Source organism: Haliaeetus leucocephalus, unplaced genomic scaffold (genome assembly GCF_000737465.1).
Source record: "Haliaeetus leucocephalus isolate CR32 unplaced genomic scaffold, Haliaeetus_leucocephalus-4.0 Scaffold196, whole genome shotgun sequence".
Taxonomy (NCBI): Eukaryota; Metazoa; Chordata; class Aves; order Accipitriformes; family Accipitridae; genus Haliaeetus; species Haliaeetus leucocephalus.
The window spans coordinates 34,456-58,200 of NW_010972632.1; the positions used below are offsets into that span (position 1 = coordinate 34,456).

At 48.0% G+C, this 23,745-nt stretch overlaps 1 protein-coding gene across 1 annotated transcript; it reads left to right on the forward strand.

The window, feature by feature from the left end:
- The first annotated feature begins 870 nt into the window (after positions 1-870).
- GPRC5A (G protein-coupled receptor, class C, group 5, member A) lies at positions 871-23,466 on the forward strand. The gene is made up of 4 exons (XM_010565837.1): positions 871-1,310; positions 20,170-21,140; positions 22,127-22,179; positions 22,863-23,466. Exons 2-4 carry the CDS (start codon positions 20,216-20,218, stop codon positions 22,953-22,955), a joined length of 1,071 nt encoding a protein of 356 aa, XP_010564139.1. The 5' UTR covers positions 871-1,310; positions 20,170-20,215; the 3' UTR covers positions 22,956-23,466.
- Positions 23,467-23,745: the final 279 nt, after the last annotated feature.

Below are 23,745 nucleotides of genomic sequence, written 5' to 3' on the forward strand. Positions count from 1 at the left end.
TCTAAGATCAGTGGCAGATAAGTAAGGGTACAAATCTTGGGTATGTTGACTGCTAAGAGCATTCTTAGAGAGTGTGCATCCTGCATGCATCCTAGTGCAGAGAGGCAGGGTTGGAAGCCCAGTAACAAGAACATGTTAATTCTACAGGGCCCTTTGGTAGGGATCCCCACAGGTAAGAGGAAACAGCCCTAGAATGCACCAGAGACAGAGGAATAAAATGAGTTAGCATATTGGTGGAGATGCAAATGCTTGTTCTCCATGAAGCAAGGGAACTCTTCCCAACTGGTCCTCTGTGCTGCTGGATGCTTGAACAAAATTTCTTATCCTTCATGAGCAGGACAGGGTTGGTCCTGCTATCAGCAAATGAATATTAAAGCCCTCTGAGGCTCCTGGGTCTCTGGAAAACCTCTTAGTGTTACTCCCCAGCTATGTAATGGTTGGCATGCAGAGTCAGTCCTGAACAAATCTTGTAAAGTGATGTGAAGGGCAATTTTAATGCTGGAGGAGGTAGGGCAGGGTCATTCCTCTCAGAAGTAGTATGAGGCTTTCTTTAACAGATTGGTGGGGTCTCTAGCATCTCTCTGCATTCTTTCCTGTGTGGAAGGCTGCAACAGCAGAGGGGATCTGTCTTGCCCCTTGATGGGATCAAAGATTCTCTATCCCTTGTCTGCAGCTGCAAGAATAACAGAGGAGAGATGTAGAGCTGCTCCTTGTAAAAGGGTGCAGAGCCTCCTTGAGAGGAGTAACTCCTAGACAGCTGGCCACCTCCCTTGAGTTGGAATGACAAGCTGTAGAAACACTTGACACTAGAAAAGCAAAGGTCTCACCACACCCACATTCTCATCGGTGCCTCACCTGCCACAGGTATGTGCATTCAATTTCCACTAAAAATATCTCAACAGGTTGGAGGGGCAGGAAATAGTCTCTTACTGTGATTACGCCATAAGGGCTAGGTCAGAGGGTGTTTGTATAACTGAAGTGGAATAGGGAGTGTCTAAAGATGTATTTGGTCAAAACAGAATTTGCAGCCAGGTTAAAGCAAAATCTGTAGCTGATCTAATGAAATGTGAGGGGAAAAGAATGGAGCGAGACCTGTCTGTCTCTGGATAAAAGAAATATCAGAAATAGTTCAGAAAATATCAGCACTGGTATGTGTGTGGCTGCATACTTTTGTACATCAACTGATGCCAGTGTGTTTGTTCAGTCAGGAGGACTCTTGAGGGGCAGTTCTGAAGCACATCTCTCTGCACACCTCGAGTCTTTGCACAGCAGGGAGCTGAAGTGGAGGATTAACCTTAGTGTGACGTAAGGTAGGATTGGGCTAACACAGCCTGTCGTTTTTTTGTGGTTGAAACTCAAGTGAAGTTTCAACAAAAACTGCGTTCTCGAAAGATGTTGGGGGGGGGTTGTTTGCAGTTTGAAACAATTCTGCACTTTCCAAGTCCATAATGAGAACATGGTTGTTTATATATTTTAAATAATGTTTTATAGTTTTGATTTTTAATACTGCGTAGATGACTACCTTGGACAGTAAAGAATGGGGATGTAGTGTCTTTCACTTAAATGTTCTAGAGCTAGCAGAAGCAGGACAGTCCTTTGGAGGGGAGGCATAAAATTAAACATTGATGTCAGTGTGGATAACTGACTTCAACATAAGTGAGGATAGCTGCAAAAAGTAGCAGTCCGTGCAACCACACAGTAGTCCAGAGCCGATGCTGTGCTGAAATGACCTGTCTGAAATGGATTTGGTGTCTCGGTTCCCCAGTGCCATGCACCTGCTGCCCAGGGGCTGCAAGGGAAGACACAGGCAGAAAAGCACAGCTGGGAACCAAGGTGGGGAATGCAGGGCTTTTTTCTGTGGTGGCAGCCTAAGCCTGTCTGCTTAAAATAATGATGAGGAACACACAGCCTGTTCAAGGACCTGGCAGCCTGCCTTCCCCCTTGCCCCGAAAAAGTAGAGATGACTAAGAGGGAGAGCTAAGTATGATGACTTTCTAGCAACACCATTAACTTGTGCTGAGAAGAGGCTCAAGTTTAGGAGGGAACTGTCAGAGTAAGAAGTGATTGGGAATCTGGAGGACCTTAGTTTAGAAAGCAGGACTGAAATTAGTACATTTCCAGTTTAGCCAAGCACTGAAGAAGGAAAATATCCACCATACTTAAAAGCCCTTGGAAGTACTTAAAAAGGAATGGAATTGATTGCATGGCCTGTGAAAGACACAGGCAGGTACCAAGCATTTTGATGTTTTATAAATGTGAAGTTGTGGTTTGCCTGCAATGGCATGTGAGGAGCTTCTGTAAACATCCAAGTGAGCAATTCTTGTAAATGGTGCAGAGGAAATGCTGTAAAAATCCAGCTTTGGTGCCAGAGGTAGTCTGTGTAGTCACTGTGAATTCTTACTGCTCTTGCTTGTGCACTTACTAGTAGATTTGGGGGGAAAAAAAACCTGTGACCATGTAAACATGGAGAATCAGAACATAAGTTTCTGACAAACCCAAGCTTTGGGGTTAACTCCTGAGCTTTAAAAAAAAAAAAAAAAAAAAGTTAGAAGACACTTTCTCAGTCTTCAGATGGCTTTTTTTTCCTGGTCAGACTATGAAAGCTCCTTCTGAATAACAATATTTAAAAGGGAGAGTTAAGGATGTTTCAGTCTTCTGGCACCTAAGAAATGGCAATGGTTGCTTGCTCTCTGGCCCAGGGATCAATACAGCCATGCCTCCAGTGCCGTATCTCTTCCTGAGGACCCCTCAGATATGGAAACTTATGAAGATGACAATAGCACTTTTTCTCTGCTTCCAAAGCCCCCCTCGGGCACACGTACATGCCTTCCGGAACATGATAATCAAGTATACATCATGTTTCATGGTAGGATGTGTGTTGGACTGTGCCAAGGTCATGTCTAGTTGTGCAATAGGAGACAGTGGCACTGTGCAGTCTCCAGCTATTGACATTGTAGGTCCTCAGGGAGGGGTGGATGTTCTTGGAGCTTGTTCAGCACTTTTTCAGGGAAGCATCTATAAGCCTAAAGCTGTATTTACTAGAGGTTAACACGGTGTAATTTTGCATGCTGAAAGGGAAGAGGACTATTTTTATCTTTGCCTTCTCTGCTGGAGGATCCTCATTGTTGCAGAGATGTACATGCTGCTCTGTTGCCTCTCCCTAAAATAAAGTCTAGGGGTAGGACTGTCAAAAGTTTCTGCCTTCCCTTGGGCTTAGTGCTTGATAAAGTTTTCTGAGGAAAGGGAAATGCGATGTGGGCTTTCTATGCAAAAAGAGGGAAATATTTTGTCTTCCATTCAAATCCTAGCAAAGGCAGAAAAAGAACCCTGTTGACAGGCCTCTCACAGAGACTATTCCTTCTGTCCATCACTTCTTCCTCCCTATTTGATATTGTCAAGGAAGGCAGTTTTTTTGGCATGTGTTTCCCATTTGGATTGATTTAAGTCCCCTTTAATCCTCAAGATTTTCACCCACAAACATGTCTCTGTGTAAAGAATGACAAATAGAAAAATTTGCTCTGCAAGTCATCTGTATGAGGTAGAGGAAGGGTTGTATGATAATGTTGAATTGCTTTGGTTATGCTGGCTTTCCAGACGAAAATCGTTCCTTTGTGTGGTTTTTGCTGTACATGTGCTCCATCCCATGAGCAGGGCTAGAACATGGAATTTCTTGGCTTTCATGTAGGAAAAAGTCTTTTGCACAATGAGAGTTGCAGTCACAAAAGTACCTTCTTACCTGCAGTAGCAATGTAAGGGGGCACAAGATCCATGGAGCAAGCCTGGGAGAGAATGTGTGGAGGCTCATTCAATTTTATTTAAAGCAACAGAAATTAAGGTACCCCAGTCAAGCATGTAATTGGATATACTTGGTCTTCTACTGTCTTTATTGTAGCTCAGATGAAGGGAATTTATAACAGGAGATACCCAGCCTGATCTGTCTTTGCCAGCTTCTGTGCTTGATGTATCATCAGCAGGGAAGTAATACTTCTCCCTCAAGATGTATTCAGAATGATAAATTTGCTACTAGTGAGTGATTTCCTATTACTGCTGCTCATGTGTATGCTTACAGGTGTGCTAAACCTTTATCCTGGTGCATGCCAGAGGCTCTCTTTGGTTGTTAAGGACTGGTCTCCAAACACGATCAAGAATATGAAGCAGACAGCCTAACAGACTCCTTTGACAGAGCCCAGGCAGAATCAGCTTTCCATTTCTGCAGCTGCAGACCTTGAGATGCCTCTTGGAGATTCTGCAGAGCTATGGACTGTTTTCCATTGGATACACATACATGACTTGAGTGTATCTTTAGTTTAGGATCTCTACCCATTGGTGAAAATTGTTTTAGTGCTAACTAGGAATCTTGGAGCTGCCTTTCCAATTCTCAAGAAAAATTTAGATAAAAATGCAAACTTTAAAAAATGCAAACAAATTATTGGCTGTGCTCTCCAAAATGGATAACGTAGTGAGGAATGGTTTGTCAAAGATCTATGGAAGAAATGTCAGAAATAGATTTGCTAGTCTGTTCTCTCTAAGATCAAATTTAGAGATCGCCTCATTTCTGCTTGTGTTCAGCTGGCTGGCTGCATCCAGGCTTGCTCATCTCAGCTGAGTTTGTTAAAGAGCCTTTCCTTGCGAAACATGCTAGTGTTTTGTGACCCTTTGGTTCTTGCAAGGCTCCCACTCAGAGATGACTTCTTTACTCCAACTCTACTGCCTCTATCTAGTTCAGAGGATGACTTTTTGAAGATCCATCCTGTGAATGCCAGGCTACCTCCCCTCCTTGAAAATGCCAGTGCTGCTTTCACAGGTCAGATACTGCCACCTGGTCTGGCTAGTGAACAGCACTTTGTGATTAGTGAGGAATCTCCCTCTCCATCAGGGTTATGATAAGCTGATGGAAGGGGAATTGCTGGAATTGCTGTCACTGGTCGTCTTGGTCTTGTATTTGCATGGACTGTTTGTGAGTATGTGACTGCTGTGTTCCTTTGAAAATCCTATAACAGACAGTTGTGGCTATCTTGAATTCAGTAGAAGCAGCAGATGTAGAGGAAGATGTGGCTAGTGCAGGACCCTGTTAGCCTTCTGTTGCTGATAAACCTGTTGTGCAATGGGAAGGCAGCTTGCTGGAGGGCATAGTATCAATGAAATTTTTGGTGTCTTTATCTCTGTATCTTACACAGCAAATAAGACTTTCTTTTTTTGCTAATTGCTCTGTTCTTTCTTGGAAAGGGAGGCAGAGTCCCTGAACCAGCAGTGTTTGCTTGCCTGTGCCAAACAGGACACATGGATAAAAACTGAGAGCTCTCCTCCTTTGCTGCGTTCTTTAGCTTCTCCTACTTGGGCCAGGGCAGCCTCCTGGTGGAAGTGTTCAGCTTTGTTAGCTGTGTCAGCCCTTTGCTTCTCTGATCACCTGAGATCTATAGGACTGTGTATTACCAATTTACACAGGTAGCACAGAAAATGCACAGAGGAAGATGCTGTTCTGCTTCAAAGAACTTGTGGGTTAACATCCAAAAATACGCTGAAGTCTGTAGAGAGTACTGTGCAGTAATTATTGACATGTGAAGATACAGGGATAAAGAGGAGGACTGATGGGGGGGAAGTCCCTCTTATAGCTGGATGGTGAATTGCATGGAGCTGTTATCTCTCTTGGTGGGGAAAAGACCTTTGACAAGTAGAGATCTGAAGCCAACCATGGCTGGGTGACCTTGCTTGAAGTGGCTTCTATGATCTGGATGCTCATCTCCCTGGCCTTCGCAGTGGCAGGACAAATATGTAAATTTCTGCCTGCTTTGCTAAAGTAAGGTAACTGCACCAGAAGCCATGCTGAGCCTTAAAATGAACCTGGGATAGAAGGAAACAGCTTGTGAGCTTGTGTGCTTTCAGCTGGAAGGCTTTTCTATGTGACTGAAGTGGGCAATGGGCTGAGCCCCGCAGCAGAAGCCCTGACTGCCTGATGTACAAGACTGTACTGGTACACCAGAGCAGGTTAGCCTGCCTGCTCAGCATGTCAGCAAAATCTCCCTGCCCAGATAGGCAGAGCTTGCATCTTTCTGCTCTCCTGCATTGTCTGCAGGATGGCATCATTACCCGGTCCACTCCCATCATTTGATCAGGTGAAGCTGACCAAGGGACTCCACTAACCTTTGGAAGCATTCAGTGGTGGAGATCTTGGGGTGGTGGTGCCCGCGGGGGCATGCAGCTGGGGAGCTACCTCTCCTGTGGCTGAGGGAGAGGGAATCTCCCTGCAGGTCCTGGGGTAGGGGAGCCCCTCCACCCACGAGTGCCTGAGTGCAGCTTCCCTCCCTGCCTTCAGGCCTCTCCACATGGACTGACTTACTCCTTTGGAAGCATCAGCCAAGGCCTCCCTTCACATAATTAACTGGCAACTCTGTGCTTCACTCCTGCAGCTGGCGCAGGCCTGCCAAGTTCTGCTGAGATCCTCCCCGAACAAGATTTCCTCATGCTCAGCATGCCCCAGAATGTGTTGCATTATTAAGCTTCCATTATTGGGTGCTTTTTTGGGTACCTCCCATCTTCTCCCCCCACCTTTAGCCATTCCTGCATGTCTGACTCCCTGCCTTCACCAAGAAGGTCTCATGCATGCATCCCCCTTTCTAAGCACCTTCTGCACTCTGCCCTGCTCACTTCTCCCCAGCCTTGCCCCACCAAGCAGCCTGCAACCAGGTCCCTAAGCTGCCCCAGGGCTGTTTTTTTGCTTTGCTGTTCATGCTGCAGTGCAATTTGGTCCTGCAGACTCTTCTCCCAGCTGATGGACAGGTGCTTGTCCAAGCCATTTGCTTCCAGCTCTGCTTTCCTTGTGTTTTCAGGGTGTCAGGGAGATGTGAGCTGCCTCAGCAGTTCCCACGTGGCTCTCCCCATCTTGATGGCATTTTAGGAGACACCTCTGTGCTTTGAAGCCTCTTGCCAGAGGAAGCTATTACAGCCCCTGTGCAGGTGGAGGTCCCTCCATTGCACACTTGCAGGCATATCCCACTTCAGCCATTCAGGGACTGACTGGGATCTGTGTTCACAGATAAAAAAGGAATGAGGTAAATGAAAGAAAGAAATGGAGATCCTGCTGGGCTCTCTGGGCAAGTGTTGCTTAATAATGTAGGACTGCTTGTTAGGAAGAGATGGTTCATTTATATTCAACAACTTCTTTCAAGTCATTAATTGTATTAGTCTTAAATACATTTGATGAGTAAAGAGAAGGATGGTTAGGCTTAGGGCAAACCTGTCAAACTTTTTTGCTGTCCTGGAAGGTTAGGATACATCCTAACCGGTAACAGGCTCAACAGTGTCATTTCTCTGCTCGATGATTATAAATGTGTAGTTAGGGAAGTCAGATTTCAATTGGCCAGCGGAGGTTTTAACCATGTGTACATCTAGATTAACCGCTCCGGAGATTGGGGATTATCAACTGTTATGTAATAGCAGACTTTTTTAATTAGAACAGGACTGCAACAGATGCTGTGTTTGCTAAAGAAACCAGACTGTCATGTCCATCATGTCATATCCAGAATGTGTGTTTTGTTTGGCAGAATCATGCACATGGATTGCCACTTTCCTTTGCCTTTACCTCTAGTAAAACAACACTACTGGTCAGATGGGTGAATCATTATAGGTTGGATTTAGTTCTTATTTGGGTTGTCAGGTAAGAACCGAAGTTGGTTTAGTTCGGTTCCAGTTCAACACAGCGTCAGATCCACTGTGTGAGTTCAGTTCTGGCTGAGGAAAAGTTAACCCCATGTAACGTAAGATCTCATGGTAACTTCACCGCTATGTACATCATAGCCCTGTAACTTGATAAAGCCCTTGGAGTCAGCAATAATATTGCTCAAATCCATAGCATGTGTGGGATCCCTTCATTCACATACAGCATAGGCTTTTCCCCCCCCCCCCAAGAATATACCTTGGCTTATCCCACACGTGATGGGACATGTTGTGTGCCAAGCAGAAGGTCAGAGCCAAAATTTGTATTGATTCCTTTTGCCTTTTAAAATGTAAGCACAAATGCAATGAATTTTCTGTGTGATTAAATTAACCTCCCTGCAGATGGAGTATTGTGTGCTTGCTGAAATGTAGCGGCACTGTCTGGTGCCCAACAGCTGCTAGGTTTTACCCTCAGGTGAGGTCCCATCCGCAGCCAGGGATTCCTGGAAAAAGCACTTTACAGCCTTTTCAGCAGAGCTGCTTGTGTGCCAGTTGGTATTTCATTACTGCAAACAAATGTCTGTTATGAGAGTTTGTTAATAATGAACAAGGAAGGGATTATTGGGCAATACAACAGCCATGGAAGAGGAGAAGAACCTGCTGTGGGGAGGCTGAAGCTTCCCTTTGCCATATCATGCACACACCAAGAGCCATGCCTCATCTCTGATGCTTTCCTGGATTGCTCATACCATTAGCTGAAGCTGTGTTTGCATTTCTGAAGAGGTTAATTGGCAATTAGACCTTCACTAAACCCTTCCCTGGGGTATGACTGTCACTTAGGGGGAGTCACTTTTGTTTACCAAGAAAACAGCCAGGGCTGCTGGGTTTGGAGAACAGCAGGGCTCCCACGGGAGAGCTTGCTTGTCCTTCCTACCCCAGGGCCAGGAGGAAAGGAGCACAGCAGGGCCAGGCCAGAAAGGGGCTCCTTAAGTTGAGGTTACTGGTCCAAATTGAAGCACATGCTCTCTCTCCATACTGCTAGCCAGAAGCTTTGTAAACCTCCTTCCTTCCAGCAAAGTCCTTTCCATTTGGCTACTAATAATGGTTGCACACTGATGTTTTTCTCTCTAGCTTAGGGCACCTCCTGGGTTGTCAAGAAGGTTGGAGGAAAAATAATCAAGGCCAGAGACTTGGCAATTAGCTGTATTCTCTGTCTAGTTCAGACCTCACCTCTTCCCAGCCGTGGGCACAGCATCTAGGCTGGAAGTTCCTGGAGTACATAAGTTTCTACTTCACATTCAACAGTGTAATGCTCTTTTCTAACCAAGCACTGCTGCTTGTTTAGATCCGTGCAAACATGGTAAGTTTACAATACCTTTAGTGACCATGAAGTCAGATGGCAGATGTCCCCACAGGCTTATCTGAAATCGGGAGAGGAGTTAAATGAAGGTGTGAGGTGAGACAGAGCAACTATCCCAGCAGCAAATCAAGAGACACTTTGAGTCCTGCCAGCTGATCTGAATCATCAGTGGAAATTTCCATTTGAACTTTATGTGGAATGATGGGGTTTTGGTTAAAGGAGTGAGAAAGAGTGTGTGTGTATTCATCTGTATATGTGCGACTGAGTGTTTAAGACTGCATATTTGAAGAGTTATTTTTTTCTTTGCATTCATCAGAAGACTTAAAACAGTAAGAGTAGGATTTTATGCACAGACTGCATTTTCCAGTCAACTCTCCCTTTGAGATTTCCACTCTTTATTGTGATAGAATTAAAGGGAGGATAATGAAATGGATTACATTAGGGCCTCAGCTTCAGTTCTCAAGTACTTAATTTCTCTGGCTAGCATTCAAATCTATGGCCTCAAGTGCTCCATCTTTACAAAGTGCAGCCACTGAACTAGACAGCATTTAAAGAGTGCAGATCTTTCAGATGTGGCTTCACAAAGCAAGCAGAGGGGTCCTATTGCAGTGTAGCACATGCTAAACATCCTGCAGTGAATTTTCTATGGAAAACCATTTTCAGTGGCACTCCTGGGTTATGATTGCAGTCTCTTTCTCTGTCTCAACCTGTCTGCTATCATTTCCACCAACAGCATCCTCGCACCTTGCAAGTCCTGCATTTTTATCTAGTTTTAATAGATATTGCAACAACGGAGGAAAAAGCGCGGCAGGCAATGCAAGGCTGGGTGCGGCTGGGCTGCTATGTGTGCGTGCTTGCGCCCAGGTATGCATTTTTGTGTGTGCTTATGTGCCCACCGAGATTAGGCAGAAACTGCAAGGAAAGGCATCATTTTACAGAAGCAAGCAGCTGGAGCAGGAATGCTATCAGGCCTCTTAAACACACCCATTTAAACTTATGCCTTAGTGAAGCAGAGAGAATAGAGCACTTTCCCCCTCATTTTCCCTAAGTACAGCTACTTGAATGTGTATCATTATGTCATAGATTTTTATGCTGTTTTGCCAGATGGAGCAGGCATGCACCAAATGAACATTGCTATGTCCGTTAGGGAGCTTAATGTTACTGGTGATACTAGGAAGTTGGAGATCTCGTAAAGCATCGGTTGTGATTAACAGGTAGGACAGGAGGAAACTCGAAAGACCTTCATGTTGATGCAAGAACTGATCGCTCCTGACAAATATTGCACCAGGAGAATCATTCCAGAAAGGGTTTTGGTGGGAGGAGTGAAGAGCTGAACTGTGGTCCTGGGCTTCTGCTGAGGCAGTATCTGGGGATACTTATGTGCCTGTGTTGTCCTCAAGGTTAGAAGAGCAACCCACTCATCTTAATGTACAACATGATGGCACAAGTGGTGGAAGGAGGCCTGCATTCATCATCTTGTACCAAGTGAAAGTGCCCAGCAATGTGCTGGCCTTTTAAATGGAGCATACCGAGCTCTGTTGCCTAGCAAGCCCTATAACCTCCACCCACCATGAGGGTCCTAGGCTACCACCTGCACTCCCCCTGCGATGGTGGGACACAGTGCTGTCTGTGCATGCCTGAGGAGCACCAGACCTCCAGGCTCCCGGGACATGCCATCTACCTGTGCCAGAAACCAAGTGCTTCCAGGCTGCTGCTGTCTGCAGAGCAATTCCCCTGGCTCCTGGGTTGCCAAAGGGAGGGGAGTCCTTAGGGTTTGAGCGAAAAGGTATTTCTTGCATGCTGAAAGCATGGCCCTAGCCCTACCCTGATGAAACACACATTGTGGTTTTCTCCCATCCCATCTCTGAGTGTTTGCAAGGCTGCATCGGCCTTTTTGGCACATGTGCACTGGGCTGGGGAAGGACTGCAGTGTGGGCTGAGCTAGGGCTTCCCTCATGGTTGCTGACTTAAGAGTGCTTGAGCTGCCCTGAAAGGCATCTGTGGAGTTTTATGGTCATATGTAATTATGGCCAAGCAACAAGCTTTACCTAGGGTGAACTAGAAAGCAGAACTGAGGTGTTTGCTTTATAAACCATTTATATGTATAATCTGGCAACTATTACTCACATTCCTGCCAGGTCAGCACTGGCATAGCACTTCCATCAGGCTCCAGCTCAAGACAAGAGAAACACAGACCATCTCCCCCCACCTCCATCTGCCTGAGCTTTGCTGCCAAGCACCTGACACCCCAGAAGACGAAACTGTGCAGACAAAAAGCTCGTGCTCCCAGGGCTGCAGTAAGACATTCTTCATCAGGGCTAGCACCAAAGCCTTGTGTATTATCACGTTCCTTGGTTACACTTCCCTGAAGCCTGACTGGGGTTCCCAGGGACCTACGTGGCTCCTCAGCAGCTCTCCAGCTCCAAGAGGTGATGCTGGGTGTTTTGGCACACAGCGATCAAGAACTGCCTGACCTGGGGACCTGCTCTAAACTGCAAGAAAATATTCAGGAGCAATAGGCTTACCTTACAATTGTTCCTTATATTTTTCTCCCCCGCTGCCTATTTCCTTCAAGAAAAATCAGAGCATCGATTAATGATTAGCCTTGGTTGGATAACACAGTTCAACCAAAACTGCTGGCTGATCCCAGGCCATGGTTCTGCAGTCAATAACAGATTTGTGCACAACCATATCGCTCAATAGAATGTGTCTGATTAAGATTAAACATGTAAATACAATTGTATTTTTGATAATGTAACCAGGACAGACAATATTGAGCTTATGTCAGCTTTTATGCTGGCTGTGTGGGTACACAGATCTGTACCAGCATGAAGCTTGTTGATAAAATATAAAATCTATCAACACCTTTTTTTTTTCCCAATGAAGTCTAAAAGGGAGGAGTGATTTATGGTGGATCTCAGCTTTGTTTTGTGTCGTTGCGGTGGTGTTTGAGGAGCAGTAAAGCAGAATTTTCTGTATTGTTGAGCAGGGAGTTTTTGTGTGCAACCTGATTCCCAGGAATGCTGCTTGCACAGCAGCAGTTCTCTGCAGAGCCTCTTACCCAAGGCATTGCTGACAGGAGAAATCAGCCTCAGACTCCAGGGCAGGATGGCTGTCTCAGAACATCTATTGCCAACAGCCACCCGTGCAAGAGAGGGCCTAATCCTCTCGCAGTGAGAATCTCAGCCAGTCATTTCAACCCCGCAGTGTGGAGTGGAAAAGGAGGGAAAAGGGAAAATTACTCCAGGCACAGTGGGCAAGGAATACCGAAGGGAGCACTATTAGGAGCTAGCAAGGGTACCAAAATGAGGACTGACTGGCACGCAGGGAAAGCAAAGGCTGGCTCGTCCTGGAGTGCTTTGCTTAGAGTCTGGCTTCACGAGCTAAAAATGCAGCCAGACATCCCCTCTCTCCTAAATCATTTCCCCAGCCTTGGGATCAGCCTTTCTGGGAGAGAGAAAAGGCAGATTCTCCTGGATCTCCCTTGGCATGTTTTCCTTTCTGGGGGTATCAGGCAAGCCACCGGTTGGTATGTTTTCAGATCCCTTGTTTCCTGAGAGTTATGCACTTCTCCCCAAATGTCTGTCTATATACAATACCCACTCATCCATAGCAGCGTGACTTGCTGCTTTGGGAACACACCAGCACAAAATCAGATGAGGTTAATGCCATAAAGGAGCCTTCTTAGGTGCTCTGGTAAGTGGATGGGTACGGGATACCCCCAGGAAACTATGTCTAGAGGAATGGCTCAGTTGTTGTGAGTGAAATGTTTATCAGCATACTGTTGAAAGTCCTAAAGGAGGTGATAAATCTAATTTCTTTTTTAACTTGCTCACAGCCTTCAAGAGCACCAGTTTAGCTGTATGAAAAGGCTCAAAATGATCACAGCCACAGGTGCTCTTAGCTGCTTTCCACTTATTTCTGCCTGTTCTTGCTCCGGCTTCCATGCTTGTGGAGCATGAAAAACAGTGTGACACCTGCCCCTGTGGCATAGGAGCAAGTCTAAGGCATGAACTCAGCCCAGTTTCGGCGGGTGCTCCAGGAGCCACCCTGTACCCCTGGGTTTCCAGGTACTAGGCTGGCCATACCTGGGATTGCATACAGAAGTGCTCCTGTTTGCAGCACAGCAGAGCATTATGTTCCTCATGGAGGACCAGGCAGTCCGTTTCCATTACGTTTCCAGAAGCAGGGTCTTCTCACCAATTTGGGTGCTCTGGCAGGTAATTCACAGGTTTGAAAGTTTCTGTTTATAGGACATACCCACTAGCACTGATTTCAGTATTTTAACAAGTCTCCTTGCCCTTTACTTGCCCAAATCTCTCCCCCTCCCAGTAAATTATGAATGTCCTGTACCAAGAATCTGGGCATTTAGGAGCCAGGAAGAGAAAGGGATTGGCCAAAACCTACTCATTTAAAGAAAGGAGCTTCTTTGAGAGGAGGCAGCAATCAACACTCAAAGCAAAGCAAAGCACATTGCTGTTACATACTAGAAATGTTTATTTTGTCCCTGAGACTGAAAATGGCAGGGAGCACAGCATGCAGTTTGGAAAAGCTGATGGCTGCAGAGACAAGTAACAGTTCTGAAGGGCGCTAGTGTAAGTTTCTTTTGCAATTTTTTTAGATAACATTTGCTTTTTGGTGCCACACTTTTAATTTCCAAAGGAAAAGGATTCAGCTGTTAGACAGGCGTTTTGGTAATCCTTGGGTACATGCTTTCAGAGCCAGAGCACAAGTGATTCAAGGACAGGACCTCCAGGAGAAAGCCCAGTGTTATGCAGGGGCACCACGTGTCCCTTTCCAGAAAGGACACCCCCTGCCCTTGTCTTCGCTCCTGTCTAAGGCAGAGGTGCTCCAAGCTGGCTGCCTGGACTGAAGACCCATCACCTCTGCACCAGGCTGTTTCCAAGGGTGTCATAATGTTTATATCTAAACTGCTTGAAGGACGAAGGAAATGGATGGGGCAGGACAGGGTGGAGGCTGTTCTAATGTTAGCTCAGTATGACTGTGATAAGTGCTGGCAGGGGGGATTTTTTCAGGGAGTGAGGCCGTTCTTGTGTTGTCAATGTACTGCACAGGTAGCTAAGCAGGAGGAATGACACAAACATAATTCACAACGCAGCCAATACCAGTGACTAAAAATAAACATGTTATTTAGACACATTCCACAGCGCCAAGCACCGTCTCTCCCCAGGCATCTACTTGCTTTATTACTTGGCTTAATGAGAGATACTAACTCAGTCCCTGAACCTCCCAGACGTGCTCTCTCCCCCAGACCTGGCTGAGCTGAGCGGGGCTGCAGCACTCACCCTTCTCTGGCTGCTCAGCCCTGCGGCACTGAAGCTGGCCCAGGGCACAGTGGGCAGCACTGGGCATTGGCACCCCACGGGAGGGAGCGGGGCCAGGCAATGCCAGCAGCGAGAAGGGGAAAGGAGTGGAGCTGACACAGAGGGAGAACCCAGCCTTCCTCCTCCTCCTCCTCCTCCTCCTGCTGCCCGAGGACTGGAAGGGGAGGTGTGGGCGCCTGTTGCCTGAAGGGGTCGGTCCCTGCTGCCATCCCTGCCACTCCTTGTCAGCCTTAGCTACTGCTCCTTCCCATTCATCAGCAGCCAGCTTGCTTGTCCAGGGCTGCAGTATGGCCAAAGCAAGCTGTTTTGCTACCGACAGCCTCCCACCCAAAGGAACTTCCAACGTTAACAGCGTTTTGCTACTGGATTGTGTTGAAATGATTTTGGAGACTTGCTATGCAATTCAGCTGACAAGTGTAAAGATCTGTATCTAAATTCATTATCTGGTCTCCCTTCACCTCTGTTGGAGAGAAATAGATACTTCTCAGGTGTGATTTGGTTTGTCATGAAGCAGGTCAGCTGAAACTCCCCTGGAAGTGCCTCTTTCTCTCCAACTATAGGGGGAATCTGGATGACTGCCTCCAATGAAGAAGTCTGCTATGTAGACACCCAGGAGTCAACCTAATTGCCCACACACTGGTGCCTAGGACCATCTGCGATCCCCTGGGTTATTCAGTGTGAGCTGATGCTCCAGAAGGGTAGTTTCCCCCAGCTCTTCTACCCTATATGCCATCCCTGTGCTGGTGACTGAGTTACTGGTGACTGAGCTACAGTACCTTCAATGAACTATTCGTCTATGCTGATGCTGATGCACAGAATGAAATCCATATGGTGGACATCTACATCTAGGTACCTATATATAAGCTGGGCATCTCAGCTCTGAAGTAGCTAGTGGAAATTCAGCACTCAATCCATTAAAAAGGTGATTTGAGATGCCTAAGGGTATCCAAAATATCTGCACAGGACTGCCAGATCTGATACAGGAGGTATGGGAGACCCATGTGCTCCTGGAGTGGTTCCTGGAAACTGAGCAGGATACCCTGTGGCATCTCAAATGATGAGGCCCCAGGCAATCCAGCCAAGGACACCTGGGAGCATTTCAGCGCGCACAGAAATAGGCACCTTCATCTAATCAGTGGGGCCAGTCCTTCTGAGCTTTTGGCTGTTTGGGAGCTGAGGCACCCAGCTCACATTTAGGTAACAACCGTCAGACATCTAAATTTAGGTGCCTCTATCTGCAAGTTGCATCCCGTCCCTAAAGTGAGGTGACAATCATCTCACCTTTCTGGTGTGATTGTTGTGCCATTTGTACCCACGTAGACCAGCAATGCTTCACCACCCTCCGTGGCACAGCATGAGGGCCATGGGCACCATTGCTGAGGCTACCTACCAGGAATCAGCAGCACTGGGGCTCCTAAGTTGCTTGGGATGGTTTTTTTAAAATTAGCCCTATTTATTAGCCTTTTGAAAGTGCAGGGTGTGTTTGATGACTGACTCTCAAGGATTTCTTAGGCATTCTGGAAAATGGTAGTGTTACTCTTCTTATCTTTTCTTCTCCCTCCCCCTGCCCTGATATAATTTGACATGCTGCCTTCCGTGGGGTTTTGTGTGTCTGTGTAAATGTAGGGATGTAGCTGGCAGCCCATAATGTGCTCTGACAAGATGCAAATAGGCTGGCGGTGACCCGTGACCTTTGAAAGCTTCTCGGGATGTCTTCCTAGACAGGCTGGGTCCCACTGAGCGGGTGCTAAACTCCTCTCCATCACTCCTCCTTTCCTCCTCTCATTTTTCACAACTGCCTCCTCCTTGGCTGGCTCACTAAGTCTGGGACCTACTTTAAAGTTGAGATTAATTTCATGTAAAGAAACCTGGTATGTCCTTTCCTACGAAGCCTCAGGATTTCACACTGAAATGAAAAGTAGGAAGGACACGAGGAGCTGTCCCAGGGCTCAGCATGGGCTGCCCCGCAGTGACTGCACCGAGCGTTGCCTTTCACTGGATGAGCCACTCATCCCTGCAGGCCCTCGGGTGCTTCTTGGGGGGGTGCAAGAGAGGACTCTCTTGTATGTATTCCGTGGCAGTCTCTGCAAGTGACATTTGAAAGGGATCGGCACCCAGAAATAAGCCAGGGGCCCTAAAACAAACAAACAAACAAACAAAATTAATATGCAGATGAGACAACCACGGGCAGTCAGAACTCAGCACGGATATGTAATGCTGCTCCCCCGGTTTTGGGAAGGAGCACAACCTCCAGAGAGCAGGAGGGATTTCCAGGCTTAGGGGCTATATGTAGGGACTGAGTGCTTGGTGGGGATAGGCCCTGATGTCAATTCCTTAATCAGAATAATAAAATTCTCCCAGTGAGTAATATTTAAAATAACAGACGAAGTCATGGACACGTTGGAGATAGCTGGGGCTTTTCATGGGATTGTGCCGACAGGTGTGTCAGGCCAGAGGCACAATGTAGAGCAAGGGGGAATTCGTCATTGCCTTCATTCATTAACCGTTCGGGCCAGCAATTTGGACAAAGTGACTTAGCACTCGTGAGCAGACAGAACTGCGCCTTCGGAGAGCAGGGCTGGGCTGAGCGAGACACCAGGAAAGGCAAACCTCCCTTTTCAGGAAAAGGAGCCGGTGGCTCTTGCTGGCAGAGGTGGAAGGGACGAGCGGAGCAGACGTGTCCCCGCAGCGCCCAGCGAGAGCCCCGAGGAAACCGCCTCTGGAGCCGAGCTTGCAGCCGCTCTCCCCCCAGGTGCTGTGGGCCCGTTTGCATCCCACAGCCTCCTCACCTTCCACCTTGCAAGTGGTTATCTGCCAGGAAAGCACGCAAAGAGACAAAAGGCTTGGAGCAGGGAAGGAACGCAGTCCCTATTCCTAGCTACAGTCCCCACCGGAGTCAGGCAGGGGAGCACCGTACCAGGCGCTTGGCTGAGTTCAATGCCATCCCAGGGCTGGGACAGGCAGCGGCTCCATCTCCACCCCGACGCGGGGGTGAGTGCCCCGCTGACGTCAGGAGGCTTTACTTCATTTCCTGGCACGGGACCGTATTTTCATAGTTGTGTGCTGTCGGAGAGGAGAGGCGGTGGAACTGGAATAGGCGTGCTCAGGCACACCTCCTCAGCCCTCCAGGTGTTAAAGCTCCCTGAGGAGGGTGAGCGCGGGGCTGCTGCTTGGCCAGGGTTACAGAAGCGGAGGTGACTGTGTTACTGGTGCACTGGGAATTTGCCTTTTCTAGCCGGAGCCTCCCTGTCACCTTCTCCAGGCAGGACCCAGAAAGGTAATTCAAGGCTATGTCCTACAGGATCCAGGGTGGACCTGGCTTCTGCAGCTGGGGTGGGATGGCGTGCCAGACCGTGGGTCTGGGGGGTGGGAGAGCAGGGGCTTGGGGTGCCACAGCGAACGGAGAATGCTTCCCACCCTTGACTCTAACATGGGATTGCCAGCTGGAGCAGGGGGAGTTACGGCAGACTTTCCTGGGAAATGATTTGAAATTTGTGGCTGGATGGGTGTATTTTATGCACAGGTATCAATGAGAGAGGAGGGGGAAGACTCAGCACTAAAGTGAGAACCCTGATTTGGGGTAAGCCGTGAAGTTACCACAGCACAGGCTCCCTTGCCCAGACTGCAGAGCCCCTTGGAAATCCCAGACACTTCTGTAGGTGCTGGGTGAGCAAACTCAGCTTCTGGGGGGCGACACTCACCCAGGAGACAGTGCAGAGATTCTTCGTGCCTCAGAGGACATCCACCCTGGAAAAAAAGAAAAGGGAGTAAAAGTCAGTGCAAGTGGCCAAGTTCTCCAAGGCAGCGAGGTTCTTCCCATCCTATTTGTTCCAAGGGCTGTGGCAGGCAACTGGGGCAAGTACCACTTGCAGTAAGCGCCGGTCAGGACCCAAACCTCTGGGTGTGCTCAGTGCTGCCCTGGGGGCTCACGCTGGGTCTCTGAGCTCTCCACCTGCCCCGACAGCAGGCACCAGTCTGTATCTGCCAGAGCTGTGAATAGATAAGCTAATCTTATCAACAGTGAATGTCTGTGGATAAAACTGTAGCATTTGCTCTCCAGATTTTCAGAAAGGTTCATTATTTATTACTCACAAATGTCCAGATAACTCAGCTATTTTTACAAGAGATCATAAATCCCCAAAATTTTGTGAACAATGATTTGTGAAAACTCCTGCATGTGTTATTCACTAATTCCATTCTCTCCACGGGAGTCCAGAGTTCCTGCATATTTGAATGATTTGCATTTGATTGTAGCCAGCTTTTTGAAGAGCTGCACATCTCCTTTTACGCAGTGAGGTTAAAAGCTGGAAAAATATTCCACCATTTATAAGCAGGTCGCATTGAGGCATATGTGGGGCTGAGAGTGAGTCGGTGATATTTTCCCCCTTCATTCATTCCTTGATTAGATCAACTGCCATTTACTGAAGATTCAACCTACACTCCCCAAAATCTGCTGGAAGGGTTTTAGAACCAGCCTCATAACTGCAGTATGTTGTCCTGGAGGGGGGAAATCAAGAAAAATGGCCTGGCAAGCACTAAAGACTAAATTTTGCAAGGTTGACTTTTTTCTTTATATATCAGAAAAGAAAGCCCTTGGTTTTCCAGCGTGGGTCACCATTAAGGCCAGATTCCTCCATGTTTCATGCTGATATTGTATCTAAACTCCCATTTTTATAGATTTTAGAGACCTGAGACTAACTGAGCAATTTGGTACCTAGAGAGCAGTACCTGACCCCTGGGATCTAAACTCAGTCAGTGCCTGCGTAATGGGCCATGAAGTGCTCAGCGTCCTTGTGCAGTGGTTTCTGCACGTCTCAGGCTGCCAAGGAAGTAGGCAACTTAATTCCCCTCGGCGATGGGCAGAGCTCACCTAAACAGCCCTCTTATCCCCTGGCGAGACGGGCTTAAACCAGGCTTACTCAGACAGCGCTGAGCTCCTCATGACGAGACAGCAGGAATGCGCTGGGTGCTTTAGAGACCTTGTCCATCCTCGACTCGTGGACTCCTCAAGCAGTAACTTGGCGGTTACTTCTCATGCAGTGAACAGCATTAGCTCTGACATGTCAGGCCTCCAGCCAGCACAAGGCAGTATCTCGGGGAGGGGACCGAGGTCTTTGAGACAGTTCTTACTGCTGCACTGTCATGAAGAAGGAGGAATATGAGTTTAGGGCTCATGGTTGGTGGCCTGTATTTGCTATTTAATTTGGAGTGAGAAGAGCTATTCTGGAGGCATTCAGGTTGGTAATCTGCAGGGTAAAAGGTAGTTAAAGTTCCCCTTCTTTCATACCCATAAACCAAAGCCAAGAGTTTTTCAGAGAAAGCAAAAAAGGGAAAAGAAACAGTAATGAGTTTCCTGGTTTGCATTGCTCATCTCTGAACCTCACCAGTACAAGGTACTGATGCTGTCTGAACTTGTCAAAAGAGCGTAAACTGTATTATGACTAACTGCTGCTCTTGTATCACAAAAGTGACAGCTCAGCCACAAAAGCTCAGTCTGTGCTGCAGGGCACCGAGCTAATGCCTGCTAAGGCGCCTCGCTTTCTCCCCACGCTCCTACAACATTGCACAACCGCAGGCACAGCGCAGAGGACGTGCGAGGTGAACTGCCTCCTGCGAAGGGGCTTGGCTTGCCCTTGGTGGAGAGCCGATGCCAAACAAGGGGATGGCTCTGCTCCCACAGCCCCACGTCCTGAGCACTGCGGTGTCCTTGCCCAGTGAGGTGGGGGTCGAGGTCGGTCCTGCTCTCCTTCCCCACTGCTGGCAGCACCCGGGTGGTTGATACGACAGCCTGTGTCTTTTCTTCTTCTACAGCTCTGGGGAAACATTTCACCGGGAGGTTGTTCAGGAAGGCGAGAAGATGCCAACGTCGGCTCCCCGAGGCTGCGGCAGCATCGATGCTGACTATTACCTACTCTGTGACATGGAGAACGCCTGGGGGATTGTCCTGGAGTCACTGGCTGCAGCTGGCGTCCTCATCACCATTTTCCTCATCTGCTCGCTCTTCTTTCTCATCTGTAAAGTCCAAGACAACAGCAAGCGGCACATGATCTCCGTCTATTTCTTCTTTCTCTTAGGCACGCTCGGCATTTTTGGTCTCACTTTTGCCTTCATCATTCGACTCAATGACAGGACTCGCCCCACTCGCTTCTTCCTATTTGGAGTCATCTTTGCTCTCTGCTTCTCATGCCTCCTCACCCATGCCTGCAACCTCAACAAACTAGTGAGAGGAAGAAAGCCCTTCTCCTGGCTGGTGTTGCTGCTCCTCATTGTTTCCTTTGCCCTGGTACAAGTCGTGATCAGCATTGAGTACTTGGTCACCATGTTAGTAAACCAGAAAGACAAATTTCTGCATATGTCCGCGGAGGAGACCAACAAGGACTTTGTCATGCTTTTGATCTACGTGCTCTTCTTGATGGCTCTGACCTTCTTGGTTTCCATGTTCACGTTCTGTGGGTCATACAAAAGCTGGAAGAGACATGGGGCACACATCTTTGTCACTATCCTGTTCTCCATTGCCATTTGGGTAGTGTGGATCACTATGCTCACAAAAGGCAACACGGCTTTAAGCAAACGTAGCTGGGATGATCCTGTCGTGGCCATTGCTCTGGTGTCCAATGGATGGATCTTCCTGATAATGTATATCGTCCCTGAAATTTGTTTCCTCACTGCCCCTCTGAAGCTGGGGGACTACCCGCCAGAAAATGACTTCTGCCAACCCAAGTTCATAAAGCAGACAACTGGAGTGGACAACCGTGCCTACACCCAAGACGAAATTGTGCAAGGTACGATGAAGTGAACGACTCCAGTGTCCCCCAACCCTAAGCACACATGCACCACTCATGAGCTGAAAGGGGTAGGAGGGCTACAAGAAAAGATTTGAAGAGGATGGATAATTTAGAGGTAGGAAAAAGTTTCAGACTGATGAAACTTCAGAAATGCAAGTGAAAATGAATCTCCAGACAAGAGGGAAAAGAGTAAGGACCAATGCAAAAGCCAAAGATGTGTAGGAGGAGTGACTGAGTAGGAGACTTACTGTGTGTCGGGGCTGAGACATAACTCCTTATGATTCTGTTATGTCTGGGAAGTCCGTGTAAAAATTCGGGGTTTTTTTTGTCTCTTAGAAATGCTCCAGCTCTTCAGACCTCTCCAGGTTATACCTTGGAGATTATTTATTCCAGTTCTGATCTGGTTCCCATTATCCATTTAAAAATGAAACCCATTATCCAAATAGGAGGCAAGGAGGTCTTACTTTTCTGTATGGGTCTCATGCCTACCTGGACAAAGCAAAATGTTTTATCAGTTGAGGTTTCCCAAATCTATGGGTAGGAGATGTGACTGCACTCCCCATGGATCTGCTATGGAGATCACATTTGTCCCCTGGAGTCAGACCTCCAGGTTTGTAAATAATAGCCAAGAAAGGCTGTGCTTTCCCAGGGAATACTGCAGAGGGGGCCGTGGGCATGCCAGTGGGAGGGATTTGGCTGGATGATGACAGTAATTGTGAGGCAACGGGAGGTGTCTAAACTCCAAGGCCACCTGTGTCCTGTTATTTACAATACCATTCATTCCTGCTTTCATAAGGAAATATTTAATGTCACCCACCCGTGGATTTTAACCCATTCCTGCCTGCATATCGCATAGTTCGATCAGTCTAAAAGCAGCTGCTAACGTAGCCACAGGCCCTTTGATTCTACCTTCATGTGGCATTTCCAAGCTACCACCTAATGCTAACTCACTGTCTTTCCCCACCTCTTGTCTTGTGACTCAGGAGATGCAGGAGACCTCAGCTACTCCCCATACTCCTCTCACTTTCAGATGAAGGTAAGTTCATTCCCCCCTTCACCCATTTCACCACATGTAGGCTATTGTTCAGGCACTGAAGCGAAGGGAAGGAGAAGGGGCAAAGACAAATGGACCTAGAGCAAGCTCTGTGGAGGCAGGCAGGTGCTTTGCATGGAGCCGGGCGATACCATGGCTTGTGTTCATGGAGGTGCCTGTGGTTGGGGGGAGCGAGCTGTGACATGCCCAGGGACATGGGGAGGCAAGAGGGGCCCAAGGCAAAGCCTGAGGTTGTGGTTTTCAGTGCTTCTGGATTTGCCATCACATAAGTCGTCCGTTCCTGCAGTAGTCTGTGCCCTTCCCTCAGGAGATTGTGCTCCTTTCCGCAGCCCGTGCCCTGGATGTATTCCCACTAGCAGTCACTGGAAGTTGCAGTGCAGATCCAGAGTGGGCAACCTGCATGTCCCCATGTCCATTCACCAGTCCTCCTTCAGACCACAGCCTAGACAGGTCTAGTAGCTCACATCACGTCCCCACATGTCCTCCGGTGACATGTCTCCATCAATGGTTTGTTCTGCCAGGATCCTCTTCCACGGCCCCATCGATCACACTCTCAGGAAACCTTCAGCTCTGTTTCTCCCTCCCCTCTTTTGGTTTTTTTTAAGCCCTATTTTATTACTTCTCTCTAGTTTTGAAAGCTAAAGACTTCCGTGCTTCCTTTGCAGACCATTGAACCCCAAAATGAATTCTCCATCCCTCGGCCCAAGGCCCGGACAAGCCCGTACCATGACTACACTGGTGGGAAAGGCCCCATGTAGCAGCTCCTTGGCGAGCAAAGAGACAAAGCGCCCGTCAGCAGGGGTGTGGGGAATGGGCCACGGGGTGACAAGTGGGTCGATCCTGCAGAAGAGACTGAGTCAACCCACACCGGCAAAAGAGGAGAGGAGAGGGGTCCTCTTTTCCCCGCTCGGGCACCCCTGTAGCACCTCTCATTCCTCCAACACAGCTTTCAGACACCGCTCTGGCCATCCTGTCCCCGCTCACTCTGTTTCTCTGTGGGATGGAGCTCATCTCTTCTGACAGAGGAACGTGCTGGGAAGAGCCTGTCCTGGCCTATTTTCAGCAGGAATGCGGTAGGGCTAGAGCAGCAGGAAGATCATCGTCCGGGTCTGCGCCCGGCTCTGCCCCAGCCAGGACGGGCTCTGACCAGCTCGCGGGGATGCCTGAGCCCTACACCTGATGGGAGAAGAGGTGGGAGCAGGAGCATCAGCCCTACACATCCCCACTCCTGCCCACTCGTGAACACGCCTCAGGTACTCCCAAGGACACCCTATCTATCCACTGTTACTTTCATGCCCACTCCCAGCCCTGCCTGGCTCTCCTCCAGAGATCAGTGGAGAAGAGACAGAGAGGGAGAGAGAGAAAGAGCAGTCCTTTTTATTTCTTCATGTTCACTTCCAACCCGTTCCTCATCACCTAGAGACCACAGTGGAGGGGGGGAAGGAAATTTAGACATAAAAACCTCTACACCTATTTACCCTGACACATTTTCTGCTTTCTGCTCCAGCATCAGCCTCTCTCCCAGCTCTGACTCCCGACCACGCGCCC

What these genes read in the sequence shown, in the direction of transcription:
- GPRC5A (XM_010565837.1), top strand. Translation starts at nt 20,216, where the DNA reads ATGCCAACGTCGGCTCCCCGAGGCTGCGGCAGCATCGATGCTGACTAT. An exon ending in CCAAGACGAAATTGTGCAAG is followed by an intron (nt 21,141 to 22,126) that starts GTACGATGAAGT and finishes CTTGTGACTCAG; the next exon opens with GAGATGCAGGAGACCTCAGC. An exon ending in CCTCTCACTTTCAGATGAAG is followed by an intron (nt 22,180 to 22,862) that starts GTAAGTTCATTC and finishes CTTCCTTTGCAG; the next exon opens with ACCATTGAACCCCAAAATGA.